Source organism: Alternaria incomplexa (assembly GCF_024043165.1).
Source record: "Alternaria incomplexa strain BMP 0042 chromosome Unknown scaffold_4, whole genome shotgun sequence".
Lineage (NCBI taxonomy): Eukaryota > Fungi > Ascomycota > Dothideomycetes > Pleosporales > Pleosporaceae > Alternaria > Alternaria incomplexa.
In genome coordinates this window covers 272499-292536 of record NW_026249853.1, presented here as the reverse complement: position 1 = coordinate 292536, position 20038 = coordinate 272499, and the positions used below count along the sequence as shown (strand labels likewise).

The 20038-nt window shown below is 52.8% G+C and overlaps 5 protein-coding genes across 5 annotated transcripts; 2 read left to right on the top strand and 3 right to left on the bottom strand.

Annotated features, from left to right (window-relative positions):
- Positions 1-1615: 1615 nt before the first annotated feature.
- Positions 1616-3214, top strand: J4E90_003292 (uncharacterized protein; the record flags this gene model as incomplete). The annotated part of the gene is made up of 1 exon (XM_051432863.1): positions 1616-3214. One exon carries the CDS (start codon positions 1616-1618, stop codon positions 3212-3214), a length of 1599 nt encoding a protein of 532 aa, XP_051292761.1.
- Positions 3215-4412: 1198 nt separating this feature from the next.
- J4E90_003291 (uncharacterized protein) lies at positions 4413-4680 on the top strand (the record flags this gene model as incomplete). The annotated part of the gene is made up of 2 exons (XM_051432862.1): positions 4413-4418; positions 4462-4680. The coding sequence occupies 2 exons, from the start codon at positions 4413-4415 to the stop codon at positions 4678-4680; spliced, it is 225 nt and encodes a 74-aa protein (XP_051292760.1).
- Positions 4681-5709: 1029 nt separating this feature from the next.
- J4E90_003290 (uncharacterized protein) lies at positions 5710-10077 on the bottom strand (the record flags this gene model as incomplete). Its single annotated transcript, XM_051432861.1, has 8 exons — positions 5710-7165; positions 7223-7358; positions 7408-7415; positions 8182-8650; positions 8701-9139; positions 9186-9443; positions 9491-9822; positions 9924-10077. 8 exons carry the CDS (start codon positions 10075-10077, stop codon positions 5710-5712), a joined length of 3252 nt encoding a protein of 1083 aa, XP_051292759.1.
- A 916-nt stretch (positions 10078-10993) lies between these two features.
- Positions 10994-12211, bottom strand: J4E90_003289 (uncharacterized protein; the record flags this gene model as incomplete). The annotated part of the gene is made up of 1 exon (XM_051432860.1): positions 10994-12211. One exon carries the CDS (start codon positions 12209-12211, stop codon positions 10994-10996), a length of 1218 nt encoding a protein of 405 aa, XP_051292758.1.
- A 3720-nt stretch (positions 12212-15931) lies between these two features.
- J4E90_003288 (uncharacterized protein) lies at positions 15932-19406 on the bottom strand (the record flags this gene model as incomplete). The annotated part of the gene is made up of 4 exons (XM_051432859.1): positions 15932-17742; positions 17799-17998; positions 18063-18763; positions 18903-19406. 4 exons carry the CDS (start codon positions 19404-19406, stop codon positions 15932-15934), a joined length of 3216 nt encoding a protein of 1071 aa, XP_051292757.1.
- Positions 19407-20038: the final 632 nt, after the last annotated feature.

The window sequence follows — 20038 nt, the reverse complement described above, 5'->3', positions numbered from 1 at the left end:
TCGAGATGATGATCAATAGAGGGAAGCTGAAGTTGAAGATGCCTGAAAGGGAAGGTTAGGTGGTAATAAGTGTTGATTCAGGATATAGATATATCAGGTTTGTTGTATGCGATTAAGCTGGAACAAAGACGGACGGGTGCGCCTGGTGTTTCGGCCCGTAGTAACGAGTACTGGGAGTATGCTTGCTTGTTGCAGGGGCTGTGCTGGCGCCATAGGGCCTGGTGTCCTTATGGGGTGGTGTTATACATGTATACGCAGTTTGTGCGATTATTATTCCGGGCAATACAATCAACTTGGCTATATTGGATGGTGTGAATTTTCGCCCTGGCTGTGAGAGGTGGTCGCACGCAGTGATGTAGAGCAACTGCGCTTGAAATGGAATACTTTAACGAAGGAGATTGCGAAGGAGCATAGACTTGCCCATCGGGTTCTGATTGAGGGCGTAAGGCTGTGCTGGTGAGATCAGGTACCATTGGTACGTACGTGTAAAGCCGTGATCATGTGCTGCTAAACCCAGCTGGGCGTAGTGGGAAGTGGCAGAGGCAGCATGTTCCCTGATGTACATAGCAGCAGCCGATCATGGCAGCAGTGGCAGTCGGACCTATTCGCGTCTTGTGTCAGGCACATGGCGGGTGGCCGAGTCGGGTGAAATGGCAGACGGCGGGGCGCTCCAGCCAACTGGGACGGGCGGTGACGTCCTGATGCGAAAACACCGCACTCGTGAAAAATCGCTGTCGCGTGAAGGCCCGAAGCTTCCACGACGTCGCCCCAGCACCACACACGTCAAATTCTCCTAGTGAAGCTTCTACCCACTGCGCACAGTACGTCGCTCTCCTGACACTCTGCACACGTCCATATCTCTCGCGCCTGCCGTGTGGGAATATAACCTCGTCACGTCCGCCCGCTCATACACGCAGATTCTATCAGCGCCCAACGCCATTGCTTTGACTCTCTGCTCAACGCTCCCCACCAAACCTACATCGTCACGCTGGCAGACCTACTCGCCTCCCTCTCCACCACTGCCTAGGCTTCAGTAGCCCGCAGACCGTCTATCGCCGCCCACCTCGGCTCTTCTATGCGTCGCGAGGACCTGGTACGCTTTCTGTCCAAGCCTGCGAAGTGAGTCGTTGTCTCCGCGAGAAGCAGTGTGCAAGACATCCCAACGGCCAGCGCTGACATTCCACAGGCCTCGATAACACCCGCCACGCCCCGTCCTTCACCACCCACCATCGTACCCATCTAAAGCAGATCTCCTCGTCTGCTGGACCCGATACTTCCCCAGGGTATCGGAATCTGGTATCGCGAGGACCCCAATCACTGCCACCATTTCCCGGCGAAAGGCCTCGTTTATCCCCCTCAACGCCCGACCTCCCTAACATCGACTACGGTCGGTTACCCTCTACTCCATAAACTGCTGCTGGCACACGCCAGCCTCGCCTACTCTTTGCGACCCGTGGGCCAATTCTTCTCAGGCGAGCACCGCATTGCTTGTCTGAGCGAGGTTGTGCTGCACATAGCTTCCTAGCTAGCCACCTCTCCAAGCTTCCGTACAGCCACGGCCACCAACCACACCCATCATACCTGTTTGTGCGCGCGACAGCCACACAGTCAAGAGATGGTCGCTACTGAGATTCCTCAGCACTACACTGCCTCGCCTTCGTCGCACATTGGCACCCCTCATTTGACCATCAACAAGGAGGCTACCATCGATCTCGACTCTACCAACTCGTTTGAGGGTCCTGAGAAGCTCTTGGAAGTATGGTTTAGCGCTTCTGCTACCGAACTGCCTGGACAGGCCGGCCCAACTGGACTGAAGACAGTGTCGGCAGATGTCTGGAAGGACATGCTCGATCTTGTCAACTGCAAGGTTCTCTCTGTCATCGAGTCTGAACATGTCGACGCTTACCTCTTGTCCGAGTCGAGCATGTTCGTCTTTCCTCACAAGGTCGTGCTCAAGACCTGCGGAACCACAACTCTGCTATGGGGTCTCACTCGTATGCTGGAGATTGCTGCAGGGGTCGGCTTCCCCTTCGTTGCACCCAAGGCATCGGGCGTCGCGCCAGCCGCTACGCCGTACCGCGTGTTCTACAGCAGGAAGAACTACCTCTACCCCGATCAGCAGCGTGGACCCCACCGCAGCTGGCGTGATGAGGTTCGCTACCTTGACGACCGCTTCCAGGGTGGCAGTGCCTATATGATTGGCAAGATGAACGGCGAACATTGGTACCTATACATCACCGGTCCAGACACCAGCCTCACTCCACCTCCTAGTCCTGGTGAGGAGAAGCTTGCGCCTGACACCGAGACCAAGTTCGTGAGCCACCCTCAACGCATGTTGCGTGAGCAGGCCACCGACGAAGAAGAGGACGAGACTCTGGAGATCCTGATGACCGACCTCGATGAGAAGAACGCCCGTCAGTTCTATCTAGAGGACGCAAGTGCGGTTGCGGAAGGTCGCTACATCCAGAGGGCCCGTGAGGCTCGCAAGAACGCCATCCAGTCCCTAGGTACCATTGCGGAAGAGAATGGCCACAGCGAGAGCCTCGGCGGCTCCACTGTCCTCAATTCCGCTGCTAACACCCATACCTCTGACGACAGCTTCGACGTGTTCGAGCAGACTTCTTCCGACCACTCTGGTTTCAACTCTGACGAGGAGCTTACTTTCCCGGAGGAGTTGACCACTGAGGGCCATACCCTCGGCACGGTTGTTTCTGAGCACTGTGGTCTGGCCGATGTTTACCCTACCTCCAAGTACCCCGACGCTCGCATCGACGCCTACCTGTTCACGCCCTGTGGCTTCTCTGCCAACGGCGTCATTCCCGCCCCAGGTGGTGCTCCCAACGGCTCCAAGAAAGGTTCTGATGCCACCCACTACTTCACTGTACACGTCACACCTGAGCCCCAGTGCTCCTACGCCTCGTTCGAGACCAATGTACCTGCCCGCCAGACTGGTAGAGAAACGGCTGACGTCGTCGAGCATGTCGTCGGCATCTTCAAGCCTGGCAGGTTCAGCGTCACTCTTTTCGAGGCTAAGCCTACTGCTGACGAGATGCCCGCCAAAAACATTGAGAAGGCGAAGAGGATGGAGACAATTGCGGGATACCGTCGCGTCGACCGCATTGTACATGACTTGGATGGCTACGATCTTGTCTTCCGATACTACGAGCGCAATGATTGGAAGGGTGGAAAGCCTCGACTTGGCGAGATCTTTTAAATGGGTCTACGATGGAGTGGCCGTACACAGGAGCATTCTCTTTTGATGTTTTGCGAGTATACTCATTTGGTATTTTGTACAGCGTTGCTGCACAGTCACTACAATGTCTAGCTAGCGCTTCGGTTTGTTTGGTGTTTATTCAGATCATAATCAAAGTTGAACTTCAAATCATACACTTCATGTCCAACACTCTTATTACGCCTGTCCCTTTGTGTGCTTTTCTTCTTGTTTAGACTAGGTGACTGAGTTGTGGCCGAGCTTGCCCATCATCCACTTCCACTCAAAATCAGCCCTTCTACCACCGTCACTGCCGCATCGGCATCTGTGTTTGCTTGCCTGTTCATTTCCGCCCGTTGCAAACGCTGCTCTCCCACAGGGCCAGCCACTCGCTGTCTGTCCCTCAGACACCGCTAGCTAGCTCTTATTGCTCACAACATACCGCCCTTTGCCTTCACCTATAGCTTCTCATCTCTTTTTTACAAAGGCGGGGTAGGCGACGCACCTACCACATCTAGAGTGAGAGACAGATGCCTAATTGTTTGACCGCTAGTAGAGATGGGACTAGGTACTACATAGGGTGTCTCTTCTGTGATTCAAGGTTTAACTTCTTACACTACACTATACTCGCACCTCAACAGCAACAACAAGTCTGTGCTAGTCACACTCCCTTTCCAGCTTCTATCGACCCTAGCCAGCATCGTTGAGATGTCTTCCCGTTCCCTACGCTCAGGGAAACCCTCTGACGGCGCGATGCGCTACTCGCCGTTTGAAGATGACCACGGTCGGATGCACGAACCTCAGGATAACAGCCGGGACTACCACCCAGACAATGCAGCCTCGGACGATGAAGATGAAGGCCCAATCCCATCACTTTTATCTTCGAAGCCGAGGGTGATGGCACCGAGCGTGTCCATCCCACGACGTCGGGTAAGCAATCAAGAAGATGTTGTCTGTCACATAGAAATACTAACTTTTCATAATTAGGGAGGAAGCGTCGAAGTAAGAATACCTGCGGGCACGGCAAAAGGTGCAGGAGATCAAGCTCAACCGGCACTCTCTTCTAAAGCTCAAGGAAAGCAACGGGCTCCTGAAGAACGAAAGCCGATGCCCAACAACGCAGAATCTAGCTCCGACGCGAATGCATCTGCACAAGGAGATGTTTCAGACGAACAAGAATCTGGAACGCATAATGCCCATGATGTGGGTACGCAAACTTTACTCTTACAACTGTGCTAATAAGGCAACAGATTCAATACATAATTAACCCTCACGAGACCAGCCGGGGCACCGACTATCACATCAGCTTTTCAGCCAGAGGACTGCCGACGGAGACCCGAAAAGTACCGTTTGAACAGATAACAAAGCATATGCGCATCTGGAACAGATGGGTAAAGGCCGACTCTGCCGATCGCGAGAAGGATTACAAGAATAAGTTTGGCCGTTACCTGAAGGCCAAGCTGAAGTAACATCATGGCCGTTCTTCGCCTCTTCTCAACTCGAGTAGGTCTTCTCTTCTTCGAATCGCTTACTTTTCTCTTTACTCTTTAACATAGCTAACGTCTCTAAGCAGACATTTAACACTTCCCTTCAGACTGCCTGATCCCACACGTTCGGTCTTTAACCTTATGTTTCTTTCCTTTGTCGAGTGTCATCTCAAGCGTGGTTCATGACTGTGACCAAATGAACATGCGTTTAGGCACGTCTGTTTGAGCTAGGGTCGGACAAATGCCTTGACTGCTCTGGCATGTGCACTTTGCTTTTTTGTTTTCTTGTGCTGACTTTGCTGCTTTCGACTTCACATACTCTTCACACTAATTCTACATGTACCTCCGTAGTGAGCATACTAGCTTTTGCATTCAGTTCTTCTGCTAGTAGCACAGGTTCTACAGATAGCTAGCTATGTACAAATACATAAAAGTGCTTACCTTTACCTTTTATACCTCTACCGCTTAAGTGCGCTGCTCTCTAGAAAATCTACGTGCTTGTTCTTCTACCTCTACATAATGTTAGATGATGTGCAGAGCAAGACCCTGCAGGCTCTGTCTATGCACCAGACAGGGCTTTGTTAAGAAGTGTAGAGCAGGCGGGGCGAGGACAATACACGATGCTGCACAGTAGGGCACCGTCACGTACCCTAGGCAACACTATAGTGACGGCCTCGTACTCTTGCAAGAGTACGCTGCAGAAAGTTGGTGAATAAGGCAGAGTCACGCCAGATCGGCGCGAATTCGCGCGAATTCAGGCCACATTTGGCTTTAGAAAAAAGACAGGATGTTGGCAGGTCGCAGTGAATAAGCAACCTGCAGGCAACCTGCAATGCGCAACCTGCGCTGAGATCGTGTCACCTCACTTCACTTAGATATTGCAACACAGGCTACTTTTAAATCGCGGAATACTTGAGTCGAGAGAGAAGGTGAACTGGGGAAATCGCCAATTCTGATTCGACTACGACGGGAGACTGTTCCTCGACACTGAATCAAGTTCATACATATCTATCATACACTTCCTTTGCCATCTCCACCGTTCATCCGCTCAAGTGCCTCCCTGACCTTTGCTACAGCTTCCCTCGCTGCCCTGCTCTCAGCTACGCTTTCATCCTCAACGTACTCCTTGCCTCCATTCTTGATGATGAACCTGACTCTCTCCTCTGTACCCTTCAACGTGCGTCTACCCTCTTCTCTCAGGGTACCCTCCCATGATTCTCTAGCACCTTCCCATAGTTTCTGCATGCGGCGAAGAGAAAATGTAAGACCGAGTGCCGCGACGGCTGAAGCCTCGAAGACCGAGAAGGTAGACATGGAAGCGTATAGCAGTGCTGAGGCAGCGGACGAGAGAGATGTGGTGCTGAAAGTCTGTAGGAGAAGTCGTTGAGCGAGTGCCTGCAGAGGTGGCACGGTGTCGTTGATGAGTTCTGTGCGAGCAGCCGCGATGTGTTCAGGCCATGGTATTGGTTTCCGGACGTTGGTGGATAGATCTGTTCGCGGATTCTCTGCTGTCGGCGCTGTGTCCTGCGTTGTCACTTCCGGGATGTCGGCAACGGCGAGGTGTTGAACGTCATCTGGGAAACCAGCTTGGTTCATGCGACCAGCGAGGTAGATGCTGTTCTTCTCCGCTGAGACGAGCCATCGCCGCTCGAGGATCTCGGAGCTTATCATCGTGACGTCGTCCACACGCCAGAGGAGCTTCCACCAAGCCAACTTGTGCCAGTTCCGGGCCGTGAAGGCTTCATCAAGCTCGTCACGGAGCTCCGCATGAGACTTCTCGGCCCAGGTCTCGAGATGACCGACGATGGAGGTTGTGACGTCTGATTGGGTCTGGACTGGAGCAAGCTGTTGCAGCCGAGCAGCGTCTTGTTTGGCGATGCTCGCTTCTACATCGTCGGCTATAGAAGCTACAAGCGTCTTCATCGGGGGCTTGATAGCGTCGGTGGCCTGAAGGTCTTGGACTAACCACTCCGACAGCGTTGGCAAACCACTTTTGAACCACCCTCGCTCATAGATGATGGAATTTTGGATCGACTCGCGGAAGCTGTCGAGCGCTTTCGTGCCAACTTGGAGGTTGATGGGAGCGCTTGGGGCGTGGGTATCTGATTTGACTTCGTCCGACGGGGCGGGGAGGTCGACGGCCATCTTCACCATATCATCCATCTCGTTCAGACCATCCGCCGAGAATCTGCCAAATGCTATGGCGCTGTCCAGTCCTTCTCCTAATACTAGAGTCTTGTGTACCGGGTATGGGACGGGCAATCCTCGTGCGGAAGTGGCCTGGAGCTTGGGAACCAGCAACGATTCGGTGGAGCTCTCTGTTACCATATGGGGTAGGGATTTTGCGACATTGACGTTGATGGTAGAGACGAGGACCTCTAGGTTGTGCGATTGAAGGGTTCGTGAGGGTATAGAGAGGACCTTGTAGAGGGGCGAAGGCGCATGTGCATCGGCATCGTCGCCGTATCTGTACAACAATTGTGTTAGCTAATGCGCTGTTCAGTATGGCAGATCAAGCACATACTTTAGCAATACCGCTCTCTCGTTGCTGTCGCGTGATTTCACGAGTTCCTTCTCCCACTGCTCCTCAGCACTGAGCGGATCTGCGAGTAGTAGCCGTGCAAGTTGCTGCGCACTCAATTGACTGTTCAAACCGAGAACTGTCCATCGTCAGCCCCTAGTCGTGAAATTCAACTACGCGTTCCGTACCAGCGACTCTTGTTACAGCATCCTGCGCCGCCAGACCCCGCAATGCCAATTGCAATCTGCTTATGTTTACATAGGTCTCGGCGGCTCCACTAAGCGCTGACAGTGCATCGTACAACTCCTTGTTCCGAGGTGGGATGTGCGGGCGCAGATTTATCGCGGTCGGCGAGACATGCGTCGATGCGGAGCGCACGCGGAGGCTGGTGGTCGGGCGTGAAGTAAGGACATTGCGACAGCGACGCGCAAGCGGGAGCCGATCAGTCGGTCCTGTCTTGCGAAAGATCGTCAGTCGCGGCACTGAGGCCACCCATGGAGGCATCGGGCTTGAAGATGAGCATTGCTGTTGAAATGTCCATGTTGACGTAGGTCGGCAAAGCTAGCTTCGGCCCGGGCCCGTGCGCAGTCTCAAACACCTTCACACTGAGCAATGGCTATACACTAATGTCATAGGAATTTGATTTTATGTGATTCAATGAGAGGTCGACGCCCTTAAACTTGAGCAGTCGACCGACAAATTACTACCGTGCTTCGTAAGGTGATGCCCTCTCTAGGTTACGCTGGCCCGAATACGCCTACGTGGTATACTGATGACATTTGGTGGCCCGCCAATACAGAAATCAAGAACCTAAACATCCTGCAATGTCATAGCTCGTCCATCGGCTTCGCTCTCGGATCGCGAGCGCTTGAATCGCGCCTAGCTTCTCCGGCTGCGTCCAGAGCCAGATGACCTGTGCGAATTAGTTACTGCACGACAAGCTACGTAGGATCGATGCTTACATGCTGATGCGTCTTGCGACAGTCGCGAGACCTTGGTCGTTGTCGGCTTCTTTGGTGGCCTTCTCGAGAGCCTGCTCTCGGCTAACCTCCTGAGACTTTCGCACCTCCTCGTGGCTCGGCGGGAGCCTCTCGTTCTGCAAATCGACCTTGCGTGCGTCCTCGAAGCTGTGGATTGCCTGCTTGATTCCCTCCGCACCGAGCATGAGCGTACCCGCGGGAAGTCGACCACCCGATGCAGTCTTGAGCTCAGTGACACGCTCAGACTCCTCACGCAGCACTTGGAACACACGAGAGAGGCGACCAATCGCCAGAATCTTGTTTTTGATCGCACGTCGCTTGAACTCGGTCGAATCTGGGTCGAGACTGGAGAGAGGTGGCGATGATGGACCGGAAGCCAGAGAGCTGGGCGTCTCCTCTTCGAGCTCCTCCTTCGAACAGGTGTTTAGGATCGCAATGAGCATGTCAGTAACTACGACTTGTTAGTATGATACTCCAGTGTGAATTGGTACTTCTGCTCACTCTTTTCGCCGACAAATGGCAATGACCATGTGAAGACGTCCATGAAGTTAGGTAGCCAGTATGGATGCGGTGTGCAGTTGAACTGTCGGATGTTCATGACGTTGTTCTCGTACTTCAGAACCGCAGCCTTGTTGTTGTATACGTCGAGGTAGTTCGGCGCGCTGAAGATTGTCATGACACTGGGGAAACCAGTCGTCCGTGTTTTCCTGTACATTCGGTATCCAGCATCTTGCGCCTCGTGTGCGCGGATGATTGACAGAAGGTTGTTCTTCTCGAGGAAAGCGCACGCAGCGGGGTACGAAAAGAAGTATGAGCATCCGCGGACGTGGTTGTGGACGAAGAAGTCGTTGGTCTTCTCCTGACCGAATTCCTCGAGGGGATCAGCCCAGAGGATATCGCACATGAGGCCGTGGGTGGGTGGCTCGCGGAAACGATCAATCTGATAAGGTTAGCGATGGCGTTAGAAAGGGTAGAGTTTCGCGTACGCTCTTCAGGTCGTCTAGAGTGTGAAGCTCGGGGCTCAATCCACCGTGTATACACAAGAACTGCTTGTTCATAACAGCCGCTAGGGGAAGTGCGCAGAACGAGTCCATGCAGGCTTCGTACACAGCCTCGGAGTACTTGTGCTTACATTCGAGCTTGAATGTGAAGTAGTCGGTCAAATGGCGGCACTCGTGGTTTCCTCGGAGAAGCCAGAGGGTGTTGGGGTACCAGATCTTGAGCGACCAGAGGTACAAAACACACTACGAGTGTCAGCCAATGCACAGCGGTTGCTTTCCTACCGTCTTACCTCTATACTGAAATAGCCGCGATCGACGTAGTCTCCCAAGAAGAGGTAGCGCGTCTCTGCTGGGTCGCCACCGACTTCGAACAGCTTCATGAGATCGTAGTATTGGCCGTGAACATCACCGCACACGGTAATGGGTGCGTCCATCTCCAGCATGTTGGGTTCCGACTTGAGGATCTCTGTGCCCTTCTTTATGATCCATAGCGCCTGTTGTTCGGTCAAGCGACCTTCGCGGTAGAAGTGCTGCTTCAGAAATTGGATGTTGGGCTTTGTGCGATCTTGAGGGGAGAAGAATTGCTCGTCGGTGGGCGGGTGGAAGGCGGGTGCTTGTACGTCTGGCGAACACGGCACAGTTAGCTGACTGTGTGCCTCGAAAACGGCGCAAACGCGAACAAGCTGGCGGAATGCCATGCCACGACGTATAGAATGAGCATACCTTTGCACACACGTTCCTGGGTGCTCACTTGGTTTCCATCCTCCATAGTATGCAGGGTGAAGTCAATCTCCGGGAGCGGCTTCTTCTCACGGACGGCGCGAATAGCATTGTCGATGTACTTGGACTGGTCGACGTCCTGCGGTTGGTTCTCCATGGTGGGCGGTCTGAACAGCAAGCCGTAGGGAGTGAGCACGAGAAGACGGTGGAGGTGAAGGCAGCGAAGTAGTGGGGCGAGCGCAATGACCGCCTAAGCTTGAGTGGCGGCGGCGTGCGAAACGAAGGCCTCGGCGCGGTTAGAATTCTGGGGCCTGACAGCACGAAATAATAGTAGTCGACTGGCCGTAGGGGGATTTGTCGTTTGGCTCGTCGCGTGCTCGGGTGTGCGCTGGCGACAGGAGCTTAGGGCTGAAAGTGGGAATCAGAGGGGAAGTTGGTCCCCTTGGCTGTTCCCTGAGAGGCTGCCCAATCAGAAGCCGCCCAACCCATGAACGTCATAAACCGGTGAATAGCCTCGTGGTTTTGCTTGGCTACCTAGGTACATTCGTAGTTATCGCCAGAGTTATATACAGTCATGGGGATAACACGGTTTGGAAGTGCAAACACTGATTAACTGGATGCAGTTCCCATGTTATTTTTTATGGTAGATCTGCAGTGGGACAAAATGATCAAAGGTGAGAGGAAGGTAGCAAGCGTCACGATATTCATATGGTCAAAGTAGTATAGAACGAACAAGCGTTTGATTTAATTTTGTACAGTGGGTACGGGGTATGTTGCGCTCGTAGACACGAGGCTGATCACAGCGCTTCTCTCCAAGGAAGATAACAGGGCATGCCAGCTCGATCTAGAGCTGGTCATGAATGAATGTAACAACAGAAAAGCACAAGAAAAATCAGGAGCCAGATCCAAACAGTATCTGCGCATCATGAAGAGGTATATGAACATAAGACCCAGAACCCAACCCATCCTGTATGACGACCCAATCCGTGGGTGTCCCCATCCGTGTCCCAAACTCCGTGTATTGCATTTCGTAGCCAACGGCTGCTGAGGTTGTAAGAGCGTATGCGAATCTCTTAGATAAGGAGAGACGAGCCATGGCGGCGGTGGAGGTGGGCGCGAGGGAACTTGGCGGATCGCTTGACGGAAGCAACGACAGCACCACCAGAGCAGGACATGCCGTTGGCGAGAGGCTGAGCAACAGCGCATCCACGGTTGCAGAGACCGAACATGTTGGATCCGATGCATACAACGGCGCCATCGTTGTCACAGGGAGTGCAGTCACTGCCACTGGGGGGTGCGCTGGGAGTACTGTTGTCGGGCACCTGAGGAGGCGAGCTGTAGGCTGGCTGCTCGGGAGCGCTGCTAGGCTGCTCAGCGACATAGGTGGGAGTAGGTGCAGCGACGGGGGCAGTGGACTCGGCAGGAGTGGGCTCGGCAGCGGGAGCGGAGGAAGCACCAGGGGCGAAGACGCCACCGCCGTTGGATGGGAGTGCGGCATAACCAGAAGTAGCAGCGGGTGCCTCGCTTGATGCGGGCTGAGAAGCCTCAGGCTGAGATGGAGTTCCCATCTGTCCGTTACCAGCACCCATCTTGGTCATCTTGTCGCATCCAGCGCCGGTGAGTGTGTCTCCAAGGGAACCACCGTTGCCCTCAACTACTGACTGACCGGGGTTGGGGTAGTTGAAGTCCTCGTATGCCTTGGTGCTGCACTCCTCGGCAGGTAGGTTGGCTACGAACATGTCAGGCAGGCTAGAGAGCGCTTCGGACACGCTGGCTGTGGAAGCCTTGTTGGATCCACTGCCGACTTGAACTGGAGCGCAGTTCATGTAGAATTCGCGGTTGCCAACCTTGTTGATCCAAGTCCATGCGAAAGTGTAGCGACCATCGGGAATATTCTCGGGCATTTTGACGGGGAAGGTAGCAGCACCATGGCCGTCAGCATCCTCAGGAAGGTTGCCAGTAACGTTGGATGGGCAGCCACCGATGACGCTGTGGATAACTTTCCATTGAGATTGCTCAGTGGGCTCTGAGTCCGTGGTGATTGAGAACTGGCATGATCCGCCACCATGCACAGCAGAGCCCTTGAAGTCGATGGTCTGGGTCTCTCCTGCGTTCCACTGGTTCATCTCGGTAATGTCGTAAACACCAGAACGTTGCTTGCATGGAAAGTCACCAGGTCCGAGGGGAGAGCTGTTGAGAGTGGCCTTGCCGAAAGGAACTGGGTGTTCGATGGTCATGTGTGCAGTCGCACTGGCGGCGAAAGCCACAAGTAGGGTGGTCGAGAAGAACATGCTGATGTTTGAAAGAATGTTGTGAGAAGTAGATATTCTCGTTTGGATATCGCTAGACCTGCTGAGCGATGAAATGAATGTGATGGCTGTGGTGGTTTGAAGGTCGAAGAGCAAATGGTACTTGATATAGACGGAAGAGGTGTTGTTGAGTCTAGCTCTTCGTTGACGCACAGCAATGGTAAAGAATGTGATCTGCCACAGGCAAGATGTGCAAAAGCAAAAGAAACAGAGAGGAGTTTGGTACTGCTGTGAATAGCCTGAGATGAGAAGGAAAAGCAGACGAAACACAGATCAGTTATATACGGAGGCTCTTGTCTACCCACAGGGCTAGCTTGTGGCGGTCGGGACGGGCTCGTACAGCAGTGCAGGGACTCAGGAGCCTATGCCCGGCGGATCATCGTGAAGAAGCATAGGCTATTCGACGGAGCAAGGCTTCTCTTGCAACGGTTGACGGGCTTCTTTCGGCTGGCGTCCCCCTCCCGGTTTAGCGGCAGGGGGACGAGCGCAGGATAAGTGGTGTAACGTCAAAGTCCTGAGGTCTCGGCAGGCACGATACCGATGCCATTGGCCATGTGGTCATGACAAGATCATTGTCCTTGAAACAAAAAAGCGGAAAGCGACTCAGAGGGGAAGGCATTGGTGCGAGGCTATGGCCAGGGGACCAACGTCAGGTTTGAAGTTTGTGCCGACGGTCTGTGTACCATGCAGGGGAAAGCCGGATCCTAGCCAATCGATAACTCAATAGTGGGAAGAGCTAGCCATGGTGTGGAGTGGCGATCGCCTGCTAAAGCTGAAACGATCAGCATCCTTCGCGAAAGCCGCTGCGGAGCCTCCCATTGGCAGACGTGCTCATCTCGACGCACACCGGGCGTGCGCCCATGGCTTGTCCGACAACAAACCAGGTTGCACGATCGCGACTTTTTGCAGGTAACGCAGAGGTTACTTACCGCCGTGTTTGCGACACGGGCGCCAGACTGGAGTTCTGGAGTCTGCTATGCAGCGGACCGGCCAGAATGACAAAGAGGTCTTTGATTGCAGGCCTTGTGGGCGACCGGCCGCGTCGATGTCATCGAACTTCATGCGTCGCACCCTGGGTATCCCTCATGCGCAAGGTCTTTTACTGGGCCTCCACCTTTTAGCCGTCCCTTCTGTTACTCTCGACAATACTAGACCCTGATTATTAACAGCCCTCGGTCTATGCATGGTTCCTGACGGCGAACGCTGCTAATCTGGGAGATCGACCCAATGCAACTGTCGTGGCCTCGTGTTCAGCTGGCTGCGCCACAACGTGGGCGAGTTGCCCTCGGAGTCGGAGCGTCGGTGTCGACGAAGGTCGCAGGTAGGCGGATCCGGGCACAAGGTGAGTGTGGCTGCGGCGTCTGGTCTCGTGCAGGTGACGACACAGCGGTACCTAGCGACCCGTGGGCCTCGCTACCAGCCTGTCGTCGACATCAGCTCGTGATGGAAAAGCGTCGATGCCTTTAGGCCTTCCTCGCTCCATCGACTGATTGGCTGTCTACCAACCGCAGCTTGTTTCATCAAATCACTTACACGCAAACAGCCCGCACATGGTGGAAGCGCGGCGGGCAGCCAACACGACTGGGCCTCCCTTTCCTCCTGAAAGCTGATCAGTGGGGATCGAAAAAGGCTAGCGGGGCCTCGTTTCGGATGCGCCGTCCGCGACTGACATTGGACCGTCTACCACCAGCTGCAAGTTAGTGACGCCAACAGTGCGAGACAAAACAATAGTAAACCCCCCTCACGATTACGTCCTACTTCGCTTGCTGGTGTCGCTGCCCAACGAGGATGAAACAGTGCGGTTGGTGCTGGTAAAGCAGTACCGTCGTGTCCTATCAAGAAGCTGCGACGTTTGTGATGAGGCATACCTACAGAAAGGAACGATGACAGCCGTTCTCCACCCTGCACCGATCTTGACTGTCTGGCGTGCTCCTCGTGGGGAAAGGGTTCAAGCAAGAGCTCCTTGGCCTCGCGCGCGCCAGCAATGGCTGACCACCCACGCCATCCTCGCGACATAATTCTCACAACGTTCATTTTCGCGCTTGCGTTTTTTATCTTCACGTCCCCAGGTATACCATATGGTTTTGGACCTCGGTGCATCAAACACCCAAGCTGCTCACTTCACCGAGCGCACGAACGTTCCTACGCGTCATCATTCTCCACACCTCCTGCAATCGAGTCTGAATCTCCGTTCTACGGCTCGGGCGTCGATGGACTTGGTGGACGGGCTGTCTATCATTGAAATCGCGCAGTATGCAATCTTCGGTCATGCCAATCGGATGTTCCGTCTTCGTCTCCTCATTTAACCACTGACAGTATAGTGGGATCTTATATCCTTCCACGTTTTTGCTCTATGTCAAGTGATCAGTATGAGATGAAATCCACTGAACTGTCGATAAGTTCAAATGCTCAAGTGATGTTGATGCTGCTTCTGACAGGGCCACGCTTTCTCACCCTCTTTCGAGCGCGACCTTCTATCGACTCGACTTCGTCAGAACATGGAGCCCCAGAATAAGACCTAATTAACACATCTCAAATGTAGCAAAAATTGGCGCATCATTCCGGAGTAAGCTTTACTCAATACCCTCGCGCAATTTGCATCTGCGCCAACCCAGAATCTGTAGCCATACATGCTGCTCAAACTGCACGCTTCCTCCGCCACGGCGCGTTGAAGCATTAGTCCTACATATTTTGCGCATCAACCACCTCGCGAACAAAGCTGGAACGGTTCCAATAGGAATGGAAGTGTGTGATTGGAAGCGGCTCTGTTTGTGGAGATTCATCCAAGTAGCAGCTACAAACTAACTTCAAAGAGCCATGAGAGACACTGAAGCACGGATCCGGGCTCATCACTTATCCGCTAAACTTTCTGGAAGAGCATGAGGCCCTCGTCGTGCTGTACCTGGTGTTGCTTCTGTAAATGCCGAACCCGCGAGAAGACGTCGGCACAGCTAGTAGGAGACTGCATCCATAGCGGCGAACGTGCGAAAAAGATACGTTGCTTCATTAGTTCACGCTGAGGCTTATAACAATTTTCTGGTTCCGGTGGGAATTGTAAGCGGTCTTTCATTGCCGCTATGCAGGCCGTGCAGGATCGATGGTGCAACAAGTCCGCGTGGAGGCTGACCTTGCATCGGCAATCACCTTCACTGATGCCACACCGAGCCTCCAACTGAATGCATTTACCATGCTCTATATGCTTGCTCATATCTAGCCAAGCTCAGGCCCAAATGTGGTAAGTCTGCTAATCTGCGGTGGCCGGTGCTCATGGCGTTGGGTAGTTCAACATTGCATTGCCATTGTTTATTATTCTTCTACTTTCTCCATGTGAGTCCCTCCAGTTCACGAGCAGTATCGGCCTCGAAACTTTGTGTATGCAGATGTGCGAGCAGCGGCATGAGATCCGAGCCAATTGTTGGGCTCTGTCACGCTATTCGTGGTCTCTAAAAGCAAATACTGTTGACATGTTGATTGACGTGCAAGTCGTGCGCGAACTAGTCTGTGCAGAATCGAATCATCCGAGATTAGGCAGCAAAAGGACTTACAGATACTCAATCAGTGCGGCCAAACAACCAAACCGAGTCATGCAGCTGTTCTTGGGCAGCATGCATAGTAATATCACGGGACTGTTCGATGTTCTACATCGTCACAGAAGATATTCTTTCTTGTCATCTTACTACGTACCGGTCCTCTTGAACCTCATTAAACTCCCGCGGACGTTTTTCGGAAGACGGGCAACTTCTTTTCGAACCAGGTGCTCTTAGACCTCACTTTCACAAAAGGAGTCTTCTCAATACCGATATGTACCCTCCCATCTGCTCCAATGTAGCTGCCATATCCGTAGCGTGCATCGACTTCTTGCAGATGTCTCGAGCGGCCTTTCGCGTCAAGATGTGATGTATCTCTCATGTCTTGTACAGCACCACTGGCCGCGAACAAAGCAATTACTGCAGCAATGGATGTTGGTAGACGGGCCAAGTATTGACCAGGTCTTCGCAGGTAGACCATAATTGCGACGATTGCGTAGGTGCAGAGAATGGCTTCTGCGATAGCGAACATGGGCTTTGATACGAACAGTCGTTGTTCTGGCTCAACTCTCCAAGCAGTGATCAGGTTCGCACCATCGTCCGCTCGTCGAATGAAGAGGTTGTCTTTATTGGTGCCCAACCAGATCGCGAAGAGATTGGAGTAGGTCTTCTTAAGCGGACTAATGATGTCGTCGAACGAAGGCACACTTTGTGCGGGGTCGATCAATCGAGTGCTATTGCTAGCTCGGCGGATGAAATAGTTGATGAAGTCATCAGCAAACGTGTCGTTATGCCACTCTGCCGCATCAAACTTGAACAGGTAACGTCCAGATTGACCAATGAGGTTGATAGGGTCGTTGCTGAAATAGTTCTCCGAGTTCCTTTTGACATCGACAGTATCGACATTGACCAGTTCGGGCTTGTGCTGTAGGCGCCCACTAGGGTCAACGCGCACCTTTGCACTACCAACTACCAGCCTAGGCTGGCATTGAATAAAGATCGAATTGTTTTTGGTCAGCGTTAGGCCCCGACCGAAGGGGCATGAGCCCTGGGGGTCACGCAACCAGCCTAGGACGACAGGACGCATGCAGGCGTCGGTTTCTTCCTGTGTTGCATTAATGCCCGCCTGTAGTTGAACGACTAACTCCAAAGCGCCAGGACCATCGACACAGACAGATTTCTCCCTTATAGGGCCAGGGCTGATCGCGAGGCTAGTAAGGCTTGAGCATTGGACATCGCCTGAGTCAGTTGGTACGGTGAGGTTGATAGCCGCATGACTGGAGAAGGTGCCACCCGACTCTTCCATGAGCAAGGCGGCCTCGAATCCATGGCCCATCTCTAGTTGGGTACAGTCTAGGTCGGCTCCAAAGGCCTGAGTGACAGCCTCGTACAGGCTGCCATTGGCGTGAGCGCTATGGTCGTCGATGTTGCCTTCGAACAGAGGCAGATAAAACATTGACTCATCGGTCCAAGAGGGTAGCGGCGTGCCTCTAGTGTAGTTTGACTCTGCAACTAAGAACTGGTCTTCCCCGTTGCCACCTCGGTACGCACCCGAAAAATTGAGCGAACCAAATGTTGATCCACTCGCCGGACCAATACTACCGTTGATTGGAACAAATTTGAGGTCGTATGGCGGTGCAAAGCTGGTGGGATGTCGCATGTCTATCGTTGCTTGATCGAAAAGCCCTGAGAGTGAAACCGCGAAGAGATTCGCAAGCAACGCCATTGAACAGACCGCAGCAAGAACAAAATGCTTCGACTTGAGCGCCTTGAAGATGACGAGTTGCGGCGGCAAGGAGTTGTAGTTCAAGTCAATGGACTTGTTCGCTTTTGCGTTGCACCCGTGTAACTCTTCCAAAGGCTGAAGCATGCATAGCAGCCTGTTGATCAAGACCCACATCGGCTCAATCATAGTCGCGATAGCCGTGGGGATATAGTTCTCCAAGATGTTTTGCACTAAGCTGTTCTTCGAAGGCAAAGGTAGACCTAAACGCAATCAGTGTCTGATACAACTTACGTTGACTGTCTGCATTTAACATTACCATTTACGCGTGCCTTCGAATAGATGACCCCAAGAGCAATCGCCAGAATGATGAACAGGTTGACGAACGGGCCGGCTACCCAGAGACTGAACTCACGAGGTCGTACAGGCTTCGCAATGTCCGTGTTTCGCCGTATGCCGAGGGAGACTGGGTGCCTATCCGTGTAATCAACGGCGCCGTGTTGATCGATCTCGATGATACTGTTCATTATATGCGTGAGTATTGTTGTGCTTGAGATTGCATGGCTTGATGATAGATGCTTACCTGTTACTGGCTCCATCACGGATAAGCTTGTAGCGCTTTTGCCCAACAGCGTTCTGCACATCGTCGACTGTGCAGCAGTCTAACTCGGAGAATTCAGAGAGTAGCTGTTGACTGTCGGAAACAATGGCCATGATGCTGGCGATCGTGTTGGGGTCTGTGCCAAGTTTACGGATGCGTGTGCATGTCAGGTAAAGCAACGCCAGTGTTGCTACAGAGACCACACCCAAGAAGCCCTCTACAATGTATACGAACACAGGCTCGAGCACGACAGCTTCTGTGGTCACCCGACGTTCTCCAGTCGTGTTCTGAGACGACTGAAATCCGGTACCAAGTACATCGACCATCGCGCGAGCAAAGCTTAGTCGGTAAGCGTCTGCGTAAGACCTACTGAGTGTCTTCCAGTCGAGATAATCTTCCAAAGGTAGATCACCAATACCAACGGATAGACCAACCATAGCTTGTGTCAGACCACCTGTTCCACTGGTAAGGCTGAGATTCGTCTTCGCCACAGGCTCTAGATATCTTGGAGCCGATTTTGCAGGCAGATTGTCGCCACGGACTTCGTGCCCGAAGGAGAGTTCGTTCAGCAGCTGCTCAAACGTCGAAGTATTAAAGACACCTGACGAAAGTAGACGCTTCTCTCCTACAGGATGAACTTCCAGCGGACTTTTGCTTGCCATGTCGATAGTCGCGGATACGGGCTGTTGGTAATAAGTTGGAGTGCAAAATATAGCGGTAACGTTGTTAGGTGGATCTGCCTCCTTCGCCTAGTGTTCAAGTCAGATAACAATCACCAGGCCAATATGGGGGTATTCATCATGAATAAGTGTCCAGACATACCTTGCTCTTCGAAAAAGCGGCGAAAAAGGTATGATTAGCCGTTTCTGGACAATAACGGTCTAATGAATAGTCTGCGAAGCCTCCTCGATTCCAATAACCAGCGTACTGGCCGACGTATTGTTTTATCGAAAGCGCCTCAGTGCCATAACCGATGTCTTCACCGACCGTCAAGTTTCCTGTAGGCCCTAGCGTGAAGTTGCAACCGCTATTGCTCACATAGAAGATCTTTTTCGAGTTGTCGGCTTGATGCGAGGCGTTCTCACAGTAAAGATCCAACGAGTACATGGTTGTTGGAACAGTCCAAGACTCTTGTCCCTGTGGCATGTTGCCCAGCTCATCTTCTGCGGACATCCTGAAGGGCGCCAGAGTGTAATTGCGAGCCATAAATGGAGGAAGCGTTTCGTTCAAACTCACTATGCCGTATGTAGATTGTGAGTGTCGAAGTGTCAAGCTTGAGGCTTGTTGCTGAATGGGAATGTTGAATGTGGAGACATCGAAAGTCATGTTCGCCGTACGTGTGACTGTTCGGACGGTGAAGATACCAGCTTGTGTCGGTACCAGCCCCCAAGTCACGAGTACTACTGCAAATGAAGCCCAGAATACCGGCCAATGCCTGGAATATTTAGTGTCATATCGCGAGTGAGTGACGTTGATGGGAACGTACCGATCTCTAGCAGCCTTCAGAGGGACTAGCGGAATGAAGTCGAAGGGGTAGTGAAGCAACAAAGAGTCTTTTCCAAGCGCACCATTCTCTTTACTTAATTGGTAGTATGGCTCCATACGTTTCGTTTCCAGGTCGATCCATGCCCAGTAGATGCTGAAGAGGACGGCTGCAATGGTAGGGAAGTACAAATAAAGAAAGGTGCGACCTAATGGTAGATCACTGATTCGAGGTGCAAATATGATTCCACTTTCGCTTTGGCTTTTGTGGAGTAAGAATTGTAGTACTCCGATCAATGACCAGCATATCGCAGTGGTCAGAATGAGTACTGGAGCGCGCAGCGCTGGTGGCTTCCAAGTCTTTGAAACTATTTACTCATCAGCGGAAAGCCTGACATATTATTGTCTACGTGACGTACCTCGGTCGTCAGTTCCACGTGAGAACACGGAAACGAGTGTGTTTGATTTCTTGGGTG